Raw genomic sequence first — 18,363 nt, forward strand, 5'->3', positions numbered from 1 at the left:
AAAAAAGTTAGCTTCATTTTTTTGTTCCTTACTTTAGCATTCTTTGCACTGGTTACCAAAAAAAAAAATTAAAAAAGTTTTTATTGTAATTAGTCAAGGATGATGTAAATTTGTTTGACAAAAAAATGTGGAATTTTGCATTGTAGACATCTAGGATTGCCTTCATGTCATAGAGTAAATCTTGATAACTTGAAAAGTCTTTTCATCATCGAGTTTGTCTAGGGTCCTTTTTTCCCAGACGCTAATAATTATAATTATCAGTGATGGGATGAGTGATGGGAACGAGGTCGAGTTCGCTTTTCTTTGAAGTTGCAATTTTACCGCGTTGATACCCTTTATATGATGGGTTATGTACGGTCAGTGAGCCAGCTATATGCATTAACTACTCAAGAAAGTCCATGCTGTGTACAGTACCACACCATTTTTTTAAACAATCAAGTCGCAAAGGGAAGTAGCTGTGTTGCAACGGGCACGAAGCATTTTTTGATATTGGCATATCTTTTTTTCTGAACGCCATCTTAATATCAAAAAGTAAAGAAGAGGTCTGGACAAGGTTAACCTGAGTTTGCTGAAGCTAGAAGATGGGACCAAACTTGGGAGCAATACAGCCACAAGAAAAAATAAAACAAATTGCGAATTTAAAGAAAGTGTAAAAATTGATGAAGACAGGATGGGAAAAAAATTGCGTGGATTTTAGCTTATTTTTGTCTTTTTACCCCAATGCAACAAGACTATATAAGAAAAAAACACCGGCTTAAAGTGTTAGACATTAAAATAAATTTCCGCAAAAGTTGCCCATATCCGACAATAACTGGTTTTTAAATGTTCCTTATCTTAATGTTTCTGGCATATTTTCTAATTATTAGCCCAAGTCCGCGTTTTAATAACGAGCTGCTTTATTCTTTTGATGTTGGCCGTGGTATGCTCTATCGATGTGTGAGAAAACACATGTTGTTATAATACGACGCTAATGTTTGAATGCAGCGCATGCGCAACTAACTTTGTTCACGGGCCTATATGTTTTTTTTATAAGAACCTAGTTTATTAGAACATTGATGCTGAGGTTTCCAAATATTTAAAATATAACGTGCTCGGCCTGCTTTTTCTGTTTTTACCAATACATTATGTTTTTTACAGTACGATAACTTCAACTTTTTTTTTAATCCAGCTATGTAGGCACATTCTCAGAGTAAAAAGTATTGGAATCTCAAAACCAGACAAGAATTATGTGGCTTGCTAGCTAGCTAAGAGTTTCACTTTTAACTAAAATATAAAAGAGGAATGAAGGCTGCAAAGAATCACCATTATATCGACATTTTTGATGCATATATGAGTCGTTAAATACTATGAGCAACCATAGTTTACATGTTTTAGCAGCACAAGGTCATCGTCAACAACAGATAACATTGAATTCGCGTCAAAATCACATCAATAGATGCCTTCGGATGTGCAATTTAGCAAGCAGATAAAATTTCATTTTATAATGTTATCAGCCAATCAAGATGTAAACATGGATAAAAACCCGCGCAGGTTAATGCTCCTGTTACATGGAAACACAATCGTATTGGTTGAGTCATGATAATAAATTTGCAGCGGTTAACCGTAATATCGACTAAAGAATAATTAAGCTTATAACAAATTTTCGAATGTCATGCTATTTGGTTTGTTTCCAGTGGTTAACCGTCAGTATATATACTGACGTAAGAAGTATTTGCGATGTATGAAAATCGACCCATTTTTAAATAAGTTCCCCTTCCTACTTGTTTTTTTTTATCCGTCTGAAACCAAAGAAACATTATTGTAGGCAAAGAAACATTGTTGTTCCCATGCCTTTTTGTCTCTTACCAGCCATCTATTTCTTACCTGGCGCCCAACCATGGTCAGAATCATTTTGCGATCCCTGAAATTCAAATAGCTCGAGTTAACATGCGGTAACAATGCGGTGATAAATTATTCCGTCTTTTTTGCGTCCACGATTATACTGATGGTGATGTAATGTTTTCAAAACTGAAATGAGGAAAAAGCGCTGTGCGTGATACCACAAGACAAAATTTAATTCAAAGGTCAAAATAGATGTAGCTGGCTGAGATATTGAGGTAGAAAAAAGTTTGTGTTTCTTTTGTTTCTTACAATCTCGATTTTTTATTATTCTATCCCATCGTTTTATTACATTTTCAATAACCATATTGTTCGATTATCAGGTTTCTCTACGACGAAATACACCTGATCTGCAAAAATTCGCGTGGAATCAAAACCTGCATAAACTTTATCCGTTTTTTTTCCGATTTTCATTTAACCTTTTTTTATTTTTTTATTACTTCCGTTTATTATTTTAAACAAAAACTTTATATTCAGTCTTTGAGACTATATATTCATATAACGATCTGCAAACAAAGTTTCACGTACTGCACCATAACAATTTTTTCTTGTAATTACTCTCATTTTTTCCCCAGCTTGAGGACATCTGAAAGAATAACATTTTACGTGTGTTAATTAATTTTAATAATTTTAATGTTGGTACTTATCACGGCTATCTAATCATTGGAAAACACAATAAATATTCGTGGCGGCAGATGTTTTTATCTTTTCTCTCGACACAAAAAAGCACTGTGTTGTTTGTTTAGTTCCAAGTTCTTCACAGCATGTTGTAAATATACGCAAGGAAAGACCTAGACAGGTATGCTATGTTATTACTAAGGTTACATGATATTAAAATGTTTATTAAAGTTCGGCTTACACTTCATAACTTTTGTGTGTAATTTTAAACGTGAGATCATTTTTGTTTGTGAATCACGTGAAGAAAAGTGGAAATGAAGATGTTGAAGTTCAATAATTTGCTTTCTTCTTCATCATTTATATTAACAACATCTTTTATGTGTTAGCTTAATTTCAAATCTTATTGGGAAGTCCAACTTGTTTCACTTATTTAATTGGCGGTGTAAAACAAGAAACGCTTCTCGCCAGAAGATTTTTTCTTGATCTGTTTCTTGATCAGTGACTCCTTCTCCTCCCATATCTATACGTTTTATAGAATTTCAATTTGTTGACCTGTCCCTGCACCTTTTAAATTGTGACCTTCAGCTAAAAAAAACAGAGTTATATCTCGCCTTTGTAAAAAAATGCATAAAAGTGTAAAATACTACAAAACAAAATTTGAATAACGTGGAGGAAAAACATGGCTCGAAACGTGACACTCTTCTTCTCGGTTTCTTGCCTAGAAATGTTTATCACGGGGAAGACGTCAAATTCATCATAACTTTACTATGGGGACGAGGTCAGGAACATCTGTGGAGAAGAGTGTGAAGCAAACATTTAGGTTTTTCTCCAGGTAAACAATAACAACGTGCGATCGACAATGACAAATGATTATTAATTTATGGTAGGTTATATTTACCCCCGCCTTCTAAGAATATTATCAACGCCTTTTTCACTCATTTCTAGAGATTAAATGTACTGTCTAAAAAGTCTGACGCCATTATGAAATCACATCTGTTTAGTAGTTGGTATTAAAATATTAATATGGCGATTTTTAATTTTTATAAAAAGATTCGCACATTTAAAATTGATCGATATAAAGGAAATTATTATTCGTGTGTTTTATGGCTCAGGCTTAGATTCCATATATCTTGAATTTGGAGATTGTCCGGGTATTCGGAATCGTCCAAAATTATTAACGATTAGTTTTTTCAGCAGGTCACATCTATCCTCATTTCCCGTGCAGTGCTACCATTTTAATTTTACAACACCGTGGAAAAACTCTTCCGAACTCTTCATCGTTGATGGTTTAGCTTAATTTTTCGAATAATGTTTAATGCGCGCGAGTTTGCATTGATAGCCTGATTGGTGCATTTTATTATCACACTGGCATGCCATTGCCAAAATATGTCTTACTACGGTACGCTTTGCACTACAGCACAACAACAATTTCTTCGTTTTTATTGATTGTTAGAATCACTGTTGTTTATTAACTCTTACATCTTTTTTCTTTCGCTTTTCATCATGCATTTAAATACACTTCAGGTATCATGTTTTATAGCAAAATATTCATTAATGTAATCTAATAAGTTGAATTCCTTTTTCTCTTTGTCTTCCACTTGCCTTTTTTTTCCTCAAGATTACTTAGTGCGCACATGAAAATATTTTGTTACTGTAATGTATTACGCACGACCCACTATACGAAAAAAAAACATTCCCTAAGCTAAAAATTTAGAACATTAAAGCCATTGTAGTTAAATTGATAAAGAATGGAAATGGTACTTATTTTGTCATGTCTTAGAATGTCTTCGTTCCACGATTTTCTCGAAATACAAGGTTGTCATAAAATGCATGGTGCTGCTTCCACTTGGTCCTGTTGCAAGGTGGTCAAATCCCAAAATTGTACTGTGAAGTGTCCTCTGTTCTTAAGGTGACTTATCCCAGGTTTTCAAATTTTTCGGTTGTTATAATTTCGGACAAATAGTACTGGTTATGAGCTCTGTAATATGTTATCATATTTTCAGCAATTAAGACCTGTGTGATTAAAATACTCTGTAAGCTGCAATGCATTTTCACTGCTCCAGTGTACATCATTTTTCATGTACGCCAATAAAAACAGAAAAAAACCTGTTCTATTATTCTACGTGCGAAGAAATATTTTTTTATGACGTCACACTATTTTTAGGGTTAACTAAATTATTCCTTAAAAAGTGTCCCTTGATTAAGCCAAGAAAAACCTCAACTACTAAGTAATCGAACAGGTAAACTGATGCCGGCAAACCTGTCAACAATACGACAGTCGAAGGAATTATTACTATTCAAACCAATCCGCTCGGAAAATCCACTTAGTGTGGCACCCACGACAAAAATGTTAAGAACTTACAAGTGCGCGTTCTTATTCTCCTAAACAAGTATTTACAGTAAATTAAGAAATTTCTTCAACTCCTAACTATTTCAAATATAGGGGAACGTGTCTTCATTTTTTTACCTGGAATATTGTAATACCTTTGCGAAAAAGATAATATTTGTATCCCAAATATTTCAAACAATAAATTATTGCAAAGGACGGAATACATAGCTCGTAACCACAAGCAATCGGGAAATCATTTTTTATGTAAGTATCACGCACTATCTGATTTTCACAATTTTTCGGACCTTTCCGGGTCGTGGAGCGTTTTGTTCCATAACGTGAACATTGCAGAAAGTGCAGCTAGCGACGTTTCGACGCCTACACCCTGCCAAATAGAACATTTGTACCCTGCTATCTGTTGAGTTACTGACCAAGTGATGCCGTTTCTAAATAGCCAAAAAAATATTATCTTCGGAATTGTAGTTGTTTTGTTAGTAACTCGAAAAATAGCAAAAACTTTTACCGCAAACAATAAAAACAAAAAACAACATTGACCGAGATCCAGTCAAAAATTTATCCGCTGACCTGTGTTTCTTATTAAAACAACTTCACAAGCTTAATAAACTTACAAGAGGACTGAGACCAAGGCTATTTAATCCCTCCTAGATGTAAATGTCGATTTTTGATGCAATAAGTTTTGAGGAAGAATAAGTTAATTGGTCACAAGTTTTGAAAACATCATCGCCTTTCAAATGCTGTGAGCAGTTGTTTGTATCAACCAATCAGAAAGGCATATTTGTTTTTCTTATCTGTAGACATAACTATGCAATGAATAAATGTCAAGTCTGAAAAGGTTGAGATATTTATCTGCATTTCGTACAGAAGCCAATACAGAAGCCAATACAGATTGATAACAAAGGTGATAAAACCGTATCTTGGTGCGAAATTTTTGGGAGGGGCGAAAGTGATAGCAAAAGCGAGGAGAGGATGGATGAACGTGTTAGAAAATAAAGTAACAGATACGCTATAGTTATATTGAAGTAATAATTATTCAATTGTTACACATAGCAAAGTAAAAAAGAACGTCTCCATTCACATAACCCACACCATAAAATATTTGACAATATTTTATGGCGTAAATCAATCGCCTCAAAGTAAAAACTGACGTAATTTGGAAAACTGGAGAATTCAATCAATTTGTAATTAAATGAATCTGATTGAGATCAACTTTTTAATTAAATCAACCTTTTAAGGCTGGGTTGGAACGTCGTGGAAACGAGGCTCTAGTAAAAAAGCTTTTTGTTTCTTATCAACTTCTGATAAAAGATGTAATCTTGATGCGTCTGTCAATGACACTTGTCTTTTTTTTACACACTAAAGTGACAATCAAAGTGACGATATTAAAAATTCTCTCACTAATAAGTTGCGAAGCGATATATTTTTAAGTGTTATGCTATTCAATCTTATTTTGTTTTTCTTTGTTCATCTGAGTGGCAGACGCTGTGAATGATACTTGAACACTTCAGTTTAAAAAACATTGGTATTCTTTTGTTTACCAAGCAGTGTTTGTTAGTTTTTAAAACAGTTAAACGTGTGTGTGTTTTTTATTTATAGAGAAGTAAGAAAAGAAATAAGTAACATCGAAAAAGGGGAGAGCGAGTTCTTCAAACTCATGCAGACACACAATTCAAATGGATTTTGAATTGTATTTTGTTCTATATTTTTTTAGTAAGTATTTATTTTTCCTTTATGTAAATTTTTATTCTATTTTTTATTATGTTAATAATTTTTAATTGGGTGTTAATAAGACTTATATAAATCACAGCGGGTGTTTTATTGATGTCGTGTAGCGTGCAGATTAGAAGTTAGGAGTCGAAGAATCATAAAACATATGCAGTATAGATTCCACCCGTCTCGAGCTTGCAAATAGAAAAAGCTGAGACAAAAAGACGGAATTAAATTAGACGTAAGGGTACTCGAGATAGAAAGAATCCACTGTGGATGTCAGCCCCAACGATACAGTTTTAAAAATAGGTGGAGGGAGATGGATAAATCTTGCTTTAGCCACTTTCCAACGTAGTATTCTCACGCTCCACTACTCTACCGTGTTTTCCTTTTTGATTTATAAAAAGTTTAAAAAACTTTTAAAAAATGGTAACTAATAAATCTTAAAATGTCGGTGATTTCTTATATATATATATAATTGTTTAGTTTAAAAAAATCTTTCTGTAACGAGAAAAAATAACGATGTTTCTCTACTGAGAAAAAAATTAAACTAAAAAAATTACGCAAAATAAATTATTTTTGTATTGATTGGGAGGAAACTGACAAAATGATTAAAACAAACAAATAAATAAATAAGTAAACAAGTAATTAGACTTGTGCACGAGCACCACGCATGGACGCATATAGGCGGGAATATGAATATTTTATTTTAAATTTATTTTTTAGCATTTTCAGTGTTCATTTAGAAGCAAAAAATTAATCCAAAAAAATAACATTTTATTGACCCATTGTTTTCCTTGTAATAACTGATTGATTCTGTTTTAGTGCTCAATTTATTTTGATGTTTCGTATTTTTTTAGCTGTTTTTTTTTTGAGACAAATAAAAGTGTCAAATTTGAAGGTGACTTTTTAAAGCAAACTTTATTTTAGATGAAGTTCTGTAATTTTAAAAGTTGATAAAAATGCACATCGACAACACAAGCTTTTTAAAAACGAATTGGGACTGAGTATGAAGTGGCTATATTTTGACGTCTTCTTTATTTTAAAAAGGATATGGGAAAATTTCTAACCTTATTTTTGTTTTTGTATTGACATTTTGAAGATTAAAAACAAACATTTGGGTGGACCAACAAACAAAGATGCTTTAACAAAAATTCATTTTCAAACACTCTGGTCAAAACTGTAACAAGTTTTCGCGCGCAAAGAATAACTTTACACTTTTCAACTTTTTATCAACAGCAAATGACCTGGGACAATTTTTAGTACATCTAGAGAACGTTTATATGACATCATAACTGAAGTGCAAGCCTATTAATAGAAAAAATAGCCCCAGTGAGTTCAGTAGTAACACGACACACGAGAAAACCTTGGGCGAACACTGAAGAAGTTAGTCGATCGAAAACAATGCGCTACTTGACTTAAAACATAAACTTTGATTGACTGTTTTTGTTTTTATTATTTGATGGTGGTTTGACCTCTCTCTCTATTATATATATCGAAATGGTTCTTAAATTCAATTCAACAGCAAACATGCTCTACTTTATACTTGCCACGACTTTTGTAATATCTTTGCAGAATTGATTCTAAAAGTTACTACACTTCGTCTCGTGAAATAGACACGATATCACCTACACAACATCTGGTGACCACATTTGATAACCCTTTTCACGAAACAAAAATATGGCGTCTTTTAACACTTTCTAAAACGAACTTTTGTCTTAATTATTTGTGTTACACGCTGTGGATAAAACATTCTTCGACTTTGTCTGTGAATAATCAAAACATGCGCATCTATTTTTATAAGAAACATACTTTTCGGTTCGGTTCGGCCAGAATATTTTTTAATTTTATAGCTAAAGGAAATTTTCTGAAAATTTTTAGAGTCGACCCCTGTCTTATACCTTTAAAATTCTTTTCAGCAAGATCACTGTTAATCTATCAATTTTCTCAATATTTTGCGAGTTAGCAGTTGAAACTACCTATAATTTCAGCCTCATAAAAAAGACGTGTATGCATGGTCACACAAACTTAAATACTTACAAAAAATACATTTTTTACATTATTTTAAACAATTGGAGGCCCCGAAACACCGTTATTACTTAATTACTAGTATATTTTTTTTATTTACATTTTTTACACTAATTTTCTTCTCCCTAGTCATAGCTGATGTTGTATGCAGTACCAACGAAAAATGTATCGACTATGCTAAAAATGTAAATTATCATCATCCATTACTCAACTATGAAGCGCCCAAACCTCACGGTGATTGGGTATCTTCAAGGTAGATATAATTTTTTAACTTAGGTACCAGTCCTTTTAAGTAGACTTTTATTTCAATTTTTTTCTACAGCTAACTATAAAAGAATAATTTAAACTAAACTGATCAGTGCTGTAGTGTGCGATTATGTAAATAAGATATTTTCAAGAAGCATATTTTAAAAGAGTCTGCTTCAGCCTGCGGTATTTTTGTGCTAAAAAGTGCACTAAAATAAATTACAGAAATTGTGTAAAACGTCACGTAAAAATACAATGTTTCTTTGTTTTTTGGCTATATGCGGTAGCCACCTACGCTGAGTCATTCAAATGCTACACACCACATCAAGTAGTTACGAAAAGGAAAACAAGCTTAACATAACTTAACATAACGCGATTTTGTTTACATATTTTAAAATGGCGGATTTGTCGTAAAGTTAAATTTTATTCGAAAAATACAAAACGTGTTGTCGAATTTATGTGAAAATTATGTGAAAAGATTTTTTTTCCGCATTATTAATTTTAAAGTTTTGCAAACATGTTGTTGGACTTTTATGAAGGAAATTAAATTGTTGTACTTCTGCTAAAAAGATTTTCTAAATGGTTTCCTACATAAACGTCACTTCCCAGGACTATCGATTCTTTGGATGCAATGTTTATTTTTGACGTCATTCATGAGTGAGAGGACGCATATGAAAGTCGATTAATGTTTTCAATGCTCTTAAACGATCAAGATTTTTTTAGTATCTTTTACGATATCTCTCACGCGTTTTGATAAACAAAATAGCTGATGGTATGCTCTTATCCTATTTACTGACTCCTGATTTTGACTTATCTCTGTGGAGGAGGAGTTACTAACTTTGAAACTTATTAAGTCTTAGATATGTCTAACTTTATTTAAACTCACTCACTCAAACATTAGTATATAAATTTATTAAATAAATTTTGTTACCCGCCTTAAATACCGAATTAAAGTTTAACGAATTTACTTAATTATAGTACGGAAAAACATACCTCATTTTTAATGCTATATTTTTAGGTGCGAGATCACACCAGAAAAAAATTACATATTCCGTTACATAAACATAGGCCTGAACGACTGGACGGGTTACATATACCATTATTCAGACAGCTGGTGTACACAGCCGACATTTACAGTGAAAATTACCGGCGCGTATGACATGTTGCCGTCCACTGCGACGCCAAACTCAAAGGCTTCGTTTTCAACAAATTTCAGGTTTACCAAAATTACTGTACGAACTGATAATTCTGTCGTGCTTGAAAAAATTCTAAATATGATCATGAGTAAATGTCCGAAGGCTCTACCGAAAATAGCGCAGATGCAGATCAACGACAAGGTAAATCTGGATGCGTATATCAACACCGATGTTGCGCTCGAATCACACGTATTGACGAAAAAGAAATGTCGTTATTTCTTCGGATTACATAGTTACTCTTACAAGAAAATTCGAATAACCGGCGATAAAACGAAAACAACAAGGTTTACGCAATACATTCTGGAAAAATACGACACTTTATATTTTGGAAACATTCCACCTGTGCACGTTCGTGCTCATGATTACGAAGGCCTCGAATTTCAGTATGGGTTATCGCGGTTAGATAGACCAGGCTGTTCGATTTGTGCTGTTATGCAACAACATAAAAACAAGGACGTCGTCCCTACGTTGCCGATGCCTAAATATCGAAATTATATCACTGGTGAATGGGTTAGTCAAGTATGCGAGGCGGGTGATGATACAACCTATCTCACTCGATATTACAAAATTTCGAGTAACAAAACCGGCGGTAGTATAACTGTACATGAGAATTCTTTTACGGATCCAAACTGCAAAGAAAAGCAAGCCGAAGTGCGTAGTAAAGGCTTTTTTGTGTTTGTCAAACCAGATAAAATTCAAGATGTGTTAGAACTACGTATCACATACACGTCTGCTTATTTGTCAATATATGACGAAGCATATTTAAACGTTCTTAGAGCGGGATCTAGATGCGGGGATGCCGAGAAATGGCAAAGGGGCGTGGAGCAAGACATTACAAAAACAAACGGCTGTGCTGAAATTGGATTAGCTCTTCCAGATACAAAGATCGCAGTCGTTAGAGCCTATAAATACGGAACTAATGCAGAACTTTACTTCGATCAAAGGAAATTAACTGAAAAAGGAGGCACCTATTTTACGAAAAACCTCGTGTCTTGTGCCTCAATTACTAGCAACATAACAAAAAAGAGTACGGCAACGCTTGGACCATTCCGCACGAAAATTTTAATGACTGTTGCCCCAGACATTCAGACGAAAAAAGTGAAAGAAAACAATAAAAGCACTGGGTTGCAGCTGCAAGGAAATATTTTAACCTTTTTATACGCCATTTTATTTTTCACCATTTTGTAGTCTTGTTTTCATTTTTTCATTTTTACAATTTCTCTTCTGGAAAATAAACCCTATTTTTGTTAAATTTTTTTTCTAACATAATACCTTAAAATTTTATGTGCTCTAACCCAAGCTTTCACTCTTAACCGACCCTTATGGTCAGAGTATATTTCTTATATGTCTTTGTTTTGTTTTGAAAGACTCCAGTAAGTACTTCTTTTTTAAACGCATTGAGAGTCGCCTTGTATGGGTTTAGGGACTTTATCGGAGATAAGTGTAACCAAGTTTATTTTATCTTGGACACAAATTAGTGGACAAGTATTAAAATTTAACACCCCCTTTTTCCCCACGCTCAGTGCTACAGCCAAAAAAAATGATTGGCCTTCAAAATTCAACCTTGAAGTTGGGGGGAAGGGGGAAATCAAAAAGTCCATACATATTTTGTTTGATTGTGGTAAGGCAGCCTAATGTTTTAGTCAACAAGATTTTACTTATTATTTAAGGTCTTATGCGTGCCTATTTAACTGGAGTGAAACTTGAGATATTAGAACCTTTTATAATGGATAAGCCTTCTTCCTTTTTTCTTCAATTCCTAAATTTGTGTCACTCGTCGCTGCAACTTCACGTAGTTCGTTTCGATGTTTTCTTCGTTCCAGGGCGACAAGGACTATGAAACAATTTTTGTATATAGATAAAAGAGAAGTTACTTTTATAGAGTAAAATATTAGTTTGTATGTTTTGTTAATACAGAAAAATAAAAAAATAAAATGGTTTGTAATATTTTCTTACGAATTTCTCATATGTTACCAGAATTGTCAAGCGGATTGCACCCTCCTACCCAGGGCATTTTTGCCTTTTGGAATAATTTAATAGCGAGGAAGCCTCGGTTTAAGTGTACATATGTGTCATTTGAAGCATCAAGGGCGTTGCTAACTGTTTTTATGTTGTCTACTAGAAAATACTCTGACCAGTTTTGGAACTCAATTAATTCGGAACACGCTAAAAATTTGTTAAAAACCATAAACGAAGTACTGGGTGAATTGTTTTATATTAAAAGTTAATCATGCAGAAATAAAACACGTGTCTGTAAAAGCTATCTTTTATACTTTAAAATATATTTACATGAAAAAAAAACAAGTTATTTGCAGGTCTCGTAGCGTTAATAAAATCATCGTGAACATAATATATAACGGTACTTCGAAATATATAAACAACGTAAAATTGATGAGATCATGAAAAATTAAGAGTTTTATAAAGTTATATACAGTTATATACAGTTGAATAAGATGCAAACACGCCACTCAAAACCAATGTTTCTTTGTTTATTTTCCTTAAATAATTGACAAACAGGCTGTCAGAAACTACGCATTAGATCAGTATGCGGCGGGTACTGCAAGAGACTGCCATCAAGTCATGTGAGCTGCATTTTCATCTCGAGAAATATGCGGGCTCAAATATTACTTACTACTTGACACAATTTAATTACCTCGTTTTGAAGACGAGGCTTAAAGGCATTATACAGTTTTTCAATATAAAAACAAATTTTTTATTAACTCAAAAATTAAGAATATTTGAAAAATAATCATCAGACTGATGTTTTACAGAAAGAAGGATATTTTTGTTTTTTTTATGAAATTGAACTAACAAAATATAAGCATCAAATGTGTCGCCTTCTTCAATTACGATGTCTGTGTCGGGACCAACATTGAGCACATATATTTTGTCTGCATCGTCTGCAATCTCATAGTCGTGCTATTGACAAACGTTTTTCATGAATACACAGCTTTTCTTCACAATCCTGGAACGCTTTTGAGTTGGGAAGAAAGGAACTTTAAAAACACCATTTCGATCTAAAAAGAATGCTTGCAAATGTAACAAATTCGACAGTTGATAAAACAGAGAGAGTAGTGATGCAGTGAGTGTCAACTACATAATCACAACAACTAAACAGTCTGAAAATATTGATTTTAAATATCATTGCAAGAAACAAATATCGAAAATAATTGTTCATTACCCATATACCGTAATGCTTCGAATAAACGCCCCCTTCTATTAAACGCCCCCTCGAATAGACGCCCCTTATTTTCAGTCATTATTTAAATAAACACCCCCTCTAATAGACGCCCCGCTCGAATAGACATGGTTTAACATATACCAAAAAGTACGTACTTAAAATCTACAAAAAAAAATTACACCACAACTACCAAAACCCTCTTTATAACTGTGTTAACAACGATTTTGTGAAACTGCCAATTAAAAGTTGCAGAGATCAACATAATAATTAAATAATTAAATAATAAATAACTAATCTCGTTTTTTATGTTATTCTGCATTATTTGGATGCGTATTTCACGGAAAAAAACGGATATGGTAATATGATTATTGGTTTGATTTAGGAGAACAAATATTCCAGGTTTTTTTGTGCAGGTCTATGGAGTACGTATTTTTGTGCAGGTCTGTAATTGTAAAACGACAAATTCAGCAAAACCATTTACATTGCCTAAAAAAAACCACTTAGTATCAGAAATCTTAATTTAATGCATTATGACTTTTCAAAGGTTTGCGGCGATTATTTTTTTTATGTATTTTGGAGAAATCTGTTCAATTCCTTCTTCGTATTCGAGTGAAAAAACTTTCGCGAATGGGCAAAATCCAAGAAAAAAATGTATTCGTTAAATCACATCTCGGGTATTTACGGTAATCAAAAATGTATAAAATATACAAGTTTAGGCTAAGTAAATTTAATTATCTGCCTCTTCCAATTCTAAGCCAGTATCTTCATCACTTTCTTGAATCTTGCTGCCACATAACGCTTCAAATTCCTTAACTGTAACATCACAAATTGCTAAGAGATGGCTATCATCAGATTGCTCAACATCATTACTCAGCATCGGATCTATATCTTGGAAAGGATCAATCGATGGCGTTTTGCTTGAACCGAGTTCAAGGCATCAAAAATACCAGCACTTTTCCATCCCCTACCAGCACTTTTCCATCCCCTATATTCTTTGCCTTTCGGCGTGCTCATGTAGAATTCCACAATCCAACCGGCGTGAACAGGTTTAAGTTTGGACAACTGTAACCCTACTTGGATGTCATCAATCTCAACACCATTATCTAGCTGCGCTTTCACTTGGCTGAGTATCATTCGTTAAATTTACGTTTGAGAAATCGTTTGCAGAAACCATTGACCGTCAGATCAAGTGACTGGTAGAACTTTGTCATATTAGCAGGGACATTGACGATACATATGTTTGTTTCTTTAAAGGCACCGAGTACAGCTGCCGTCATTTGACCAGTAAAGACGTCCATGATGACGAGTGCTTTCTGATCCGTAGAGCATTTCAGGATCTATCTTTGTTTGATTACATAAGGACTGATGACTTCTTTCAAGAACTTAAGCGATTCATCTGTGTTTGGTAAACTTTTCGTTGTCTTGCCACCATAAATAAGTTGAATAGGAAGAAAGTTTCCATCAAACGAAATGGTAAATGTCCCAGTTATTGAACGCTTATCCGCACTTCCTTCAATCGTCACAAAGTGAACTCCCTTTGCTGCCATTGTTTCATTACCTACTGTAACGTACTTTAACGGAGTTTGATCGATATTTAAAATTAAGGCAGATGGTATGTTGTACTGCTCTACTTTTGATACAACGTCATGGAGATATATGAACTCTATATCTTTTCGACCCCCATCAGGTATGTCCATCTTTGACGATGTTTTTCTCCGCTTGACAAAATTTATTCCGGAAAACAGGCTTTTTGCCCAACGCGATGAGTCGATGTCAACTTGACCGACAGCATGAAGATATTTACTCATCAGATCTTTGGCTGTTGCATTTGCTACTGTTGTATTGACTACTCCACCTCTTTTGCTCCGTGATAGAAGTTATTTTCTCACCATCTCATCAAGCTCACCTAATAATAAGGGTCGGCCGGTTTGTCTAGAATACTTTTGTATGCGCTGTGGCGCTTCAAGCTCCTATTTTGTGTGGCAGCTCAGCTCTTCGTAAAATTTCTTCTTAAAAGTTCGAACTGTACTAACGCTTAATTTAGGAAAATCCGAATAACAAAGATTTCTTAGATCGAGGTGCGTCTATGTATTGCACGCTTTCTTCACAACATTATCGCCGTTTTCCCTTATTACAAGCTGTGATCGAAACACGAGCTACTATTCTTCAAGCGAAATTAACATAACGTTATTTAGATCTAGTTAAGGATCTCTACACAGAACCAACAGAAGACATAGCGGTTGAAAATCTGTTCAATTTCGTCATGACGTTGCCGCCTACAGTCGTTACACCGCAAGCACTTGGCAAAAGGAAGAAAAAGTCTGCATCCACAAGCACTACTGTTTCAAATAATCGGGACATCCAAGAAATGCTCGCAGCTCCAAAGAAGGAAAAAAACACCAAGTGTTTTTGTAGTTGACGACAATTAAAGTAGAAATAAATCATTACTTTTGAAGATTGCACCGTTTTTGTGATTTTTTTTATGTTGAAAAAACTTTCGCGTTTTGAAAAATATCCATGATTTTGCGTGAAAACACTTTCGCCTTTTGATGATTTAGAATTTCCAATTAAGGTGGTAGTAACCCTTTTAAAAATCGGAAACTTTTTTTTTACATTATTAGTTACGAAAGGTTATTTTTAGACTGGCTATATATCCATATTTTTTCTGTTATAACACACTTGTCACGAATTTATGGGTAAAATACTATTATCTTTCACCAAAAATATTCAGCCTCAACAATTTCTCTTTAAATTAAAATTCATGAATAATTAATTAGTTTTGCCGAATGTACAGAAAGAAATGACGTAATTATTAAAGAGAAACGTTAATTACAACAAAGATGGCGCATTATAAGACGATCTTTATTACGCTACACTGCACGAGCTTTAACTTTCGATAGCATTTTTGTTTTACTTTAAAATTTTAAGACATGCTTTGTGAACCATGTAGCCATGATACGGTGTGCGAAAATCTTTTTATTCGGAATATTTTTCTTTTAACAGCGTGGGATGCAGCAGGGGATGCTAACAAAGAATCTTTTGAAAACAAAAACAAAAGGCTATTGTTAAAAAAATAAGAATGAACAAAAAAAATCCGCACACCGTTTTAACAGGGTTAACTCGAGGTCCATTTAAAAACAAAACTGATGAAAAACAACGACATAAAAAAAGCTGGAGCTCGTAGAAGGCAATTTTTTTCTGCTGACTCAGCAATTTTGGTGTCAAGTTAAAATCATTATATGTATTAAAGCCTATATTTTGAGGAAATAGTAAAAAAATGGTATAAATAAAACACTGAGTAAATAATTCAGCTATTTGGACAGGTAAGAAAGGGTTACTGCCACCTTAAGTAAGCCTCGAATAAATTACTATTGTGATAAAGTAGCTTCCCGAACATAATTTTTCGCAAAAAATCTTAAAATAGTCCATTCGCGAAATATTTCGTCAAGACAGGGTTGCCACAGACTTTTGTCATATAAATTTCCAGACATATCATAAAAATTGATATTATTTTTCCTCACTCTTGAGATTTTCTAGACATTTAACAAAAAAGAGAGTATTTTTCCAGACTGAAACCTCGTCAAATAATTTGGAACCCTTATATTTTCCTCTTGTTGCTACTCTTTATATACAGAAACATCCAAATTATCAGACAGTCTCTTTTGATGTATATATTTCATGATGAAACAACGATATACAGCACAAAAAAAGAACCAGTTTAAACTGATTAAGAATAGTTTCTTTCGTTTGCAGTTCACATTGAAGTTGTTCTTCTTCTCATGTAGTTCTTTCGCCCTTTTTCTTTACACGCTTAACTGACTCTTTTCTTCATCGCACTTTTAAGTCAGAGACAATGTCATTAATCAACGCATATGTAATACATACAGAAATACTACAGATATACTATACAATAGATTATATAGATTCATGCAAAAGTAATTCAAGAAATTAAAAAATAAATTGTAAGGCCTTATCTAAGAAACGATTGTAATTTTTCAGACTATACATTCTTGGCAGACGTGGCAAGCCTGCATGACTCATTCGCGAAACTTAATATTTGCGAAATGCATTTTTTTTACCTCGCGATAATTTCTCAAATTAAGGCGTTTCATTGGTATCAAACTGCGTTTTGACGTCACTTTGGAAGTGTCGCGACTTTTTTCTAGAATATTTTTATGCGATGGTGTCTTTATAGGATAAATTTTAGACGGATTTATTTTCGCAGAGTGACCAAAAAAAAGTACAGTTGATGATCAGTAACTAGTTTACAAAAAAGAGATTTTATGTGGTTTGAATCTATCTGAACTGTGAGGTTTGGCTTGAAATATGTTGAAAAAAAGATGTAAACCTAATTTTTTCTTCTTATTATTATTACTATTATTTATCTTCAGATCCTAATAGAACTGTTTTCAATGAGGATCCTGCGCAGTGCATTTAAAGCTAATCCTAGAAAGTATCAATAAGGATCCTGCGAAGTGCATTTAAAGCTCCCATTTGAGCTACGGTAGCCGCTCAACTAGGAAACCGCAAAAGATATCAATCCTATTTTTATGCTTGACGTTAAGCAGAAAGTATCGAATCACACTTTTATAGTCTCTGGCATGACTCGCTCGTGTTTAAACCCAAGACTTTTTGCACTAGAGGCAAACGCTCTATCACAAGTCCACCAACCCGCCACCTCTATCTCTATACGAGAGCAAAAAAACTTTACTTTTACCAACATGTTTCAGTGAGAATTAATTCCAGAATATAACAAACCGTGAGGAGACTTCACTAATTTTCAAAACAAGGATATTATCGCAAAATATTTTTCTAAAACAGAATTAAAAATAACAGTGAATCAACCTGGTTAATATTAAGTTGAGTTCGCAGAAAGTCATCTATTAAAGCTTTAAACCCTGTCATGCTCTCAGCTGGTTCCCATGTTGGCACCCACTGTAGGTTGTACAGTGTTTTGTTCTAACAAAACAAAGTCACGTGGGTTATGTTCAGCCAATCAAAAATTCCTAAAATCTATGAGTTTCTTAACTATAGTCTGTTCAGTAAAATGCGGTTACGTTGGCTGGTAACATGGGGTACATACGAAGAATGTCGACTAGTCTGTTATTATGCATCTTGGTCAGTCTGTCGTCAATCTGGTTATATGGTCATCTTACTGCAGT

General features: G+C 33.7%; 1 protein-coding gene across 3 annotated transcripts; it reads left to right on the forward strand.

Moving 5' to 3' along the window:
- Positions 1–1,571: 1,571 nt before the first annotated feature.
- On the forward strand, positions 1,572–11,965 carry LOC130614874 (protein APCDD1-like). 3 transcript variants are annotated; one of them, XM_057436339.1, is made up of 5 exons: positions 1,572–2,677; positions 3,219–3,379; positions 6,440–6,553; positions 8,708–8,831; positions 9,843–11,965. In XM_057436339.1, exons 3-5 carry the CDS (start codon positions 6,517–6,519, stop codon positions 11,206–11,208), a joined length of 1,527 nt encoding a protein of 508 aa, XP_057292322.1. In that variant the 5' UTR covers positions 1,572–2,677; positions 3,219–3,379; positions 6,440–6,516; the 3' UTR covers positions 11,209–11,965. The 3 variants fall into 3 exon arrangements, with proteins under 3 accessions (XP_057292322.1, XP_057292321.1, XP_057292323.1); XM_057436338.1 differs by lacking the exon at positions 3,219–3,379; XM_057436340.1 differs by lacking the exon at positions 1,572–2,677 and having other exon boundaries at positions 2,687–3,379.
- Positions 11,966–18,363: the final 6,398 nt, after the last annotated feature.

This window comes from Hydractinia symbiolongicarpus, chromosome 11, assembly GCF_029227915.1.
Source record: "Hydractinia symbiolongicarpus strain clone_291-10 chromosome 11, HSymV2.1, whole genome shotgun sequence".
NCBI lineage: Eukaryota > Metazoa > Cnidaria > Hydrozoa > Anthoathecata > Hydractiniidae > Hydractinia > Hydractinia symbiolongicarpus.

Coding starts and splice junctions, on each gene's coding strand:
- LOC130614874 (XM_057436339.1), top strand. CDS start 6,517: ATGGATTTTGAATTGTATTTTGTTCTATATTTTTTTA. Junction 6,554..8,707: donor TTTTGTTCTATATTTTTTTA/GTAAGTATTTAT, acceptor TCTTCTCCCTAG/TCATAGCTGATGTTGTATGC. Junction 8,832..9,842: donor GGTGATTGGGTATCTTCAAG/GTAGATATAATT, acceptor CTATATTTTTAG/GTGCGAGATCACACCAGAAA.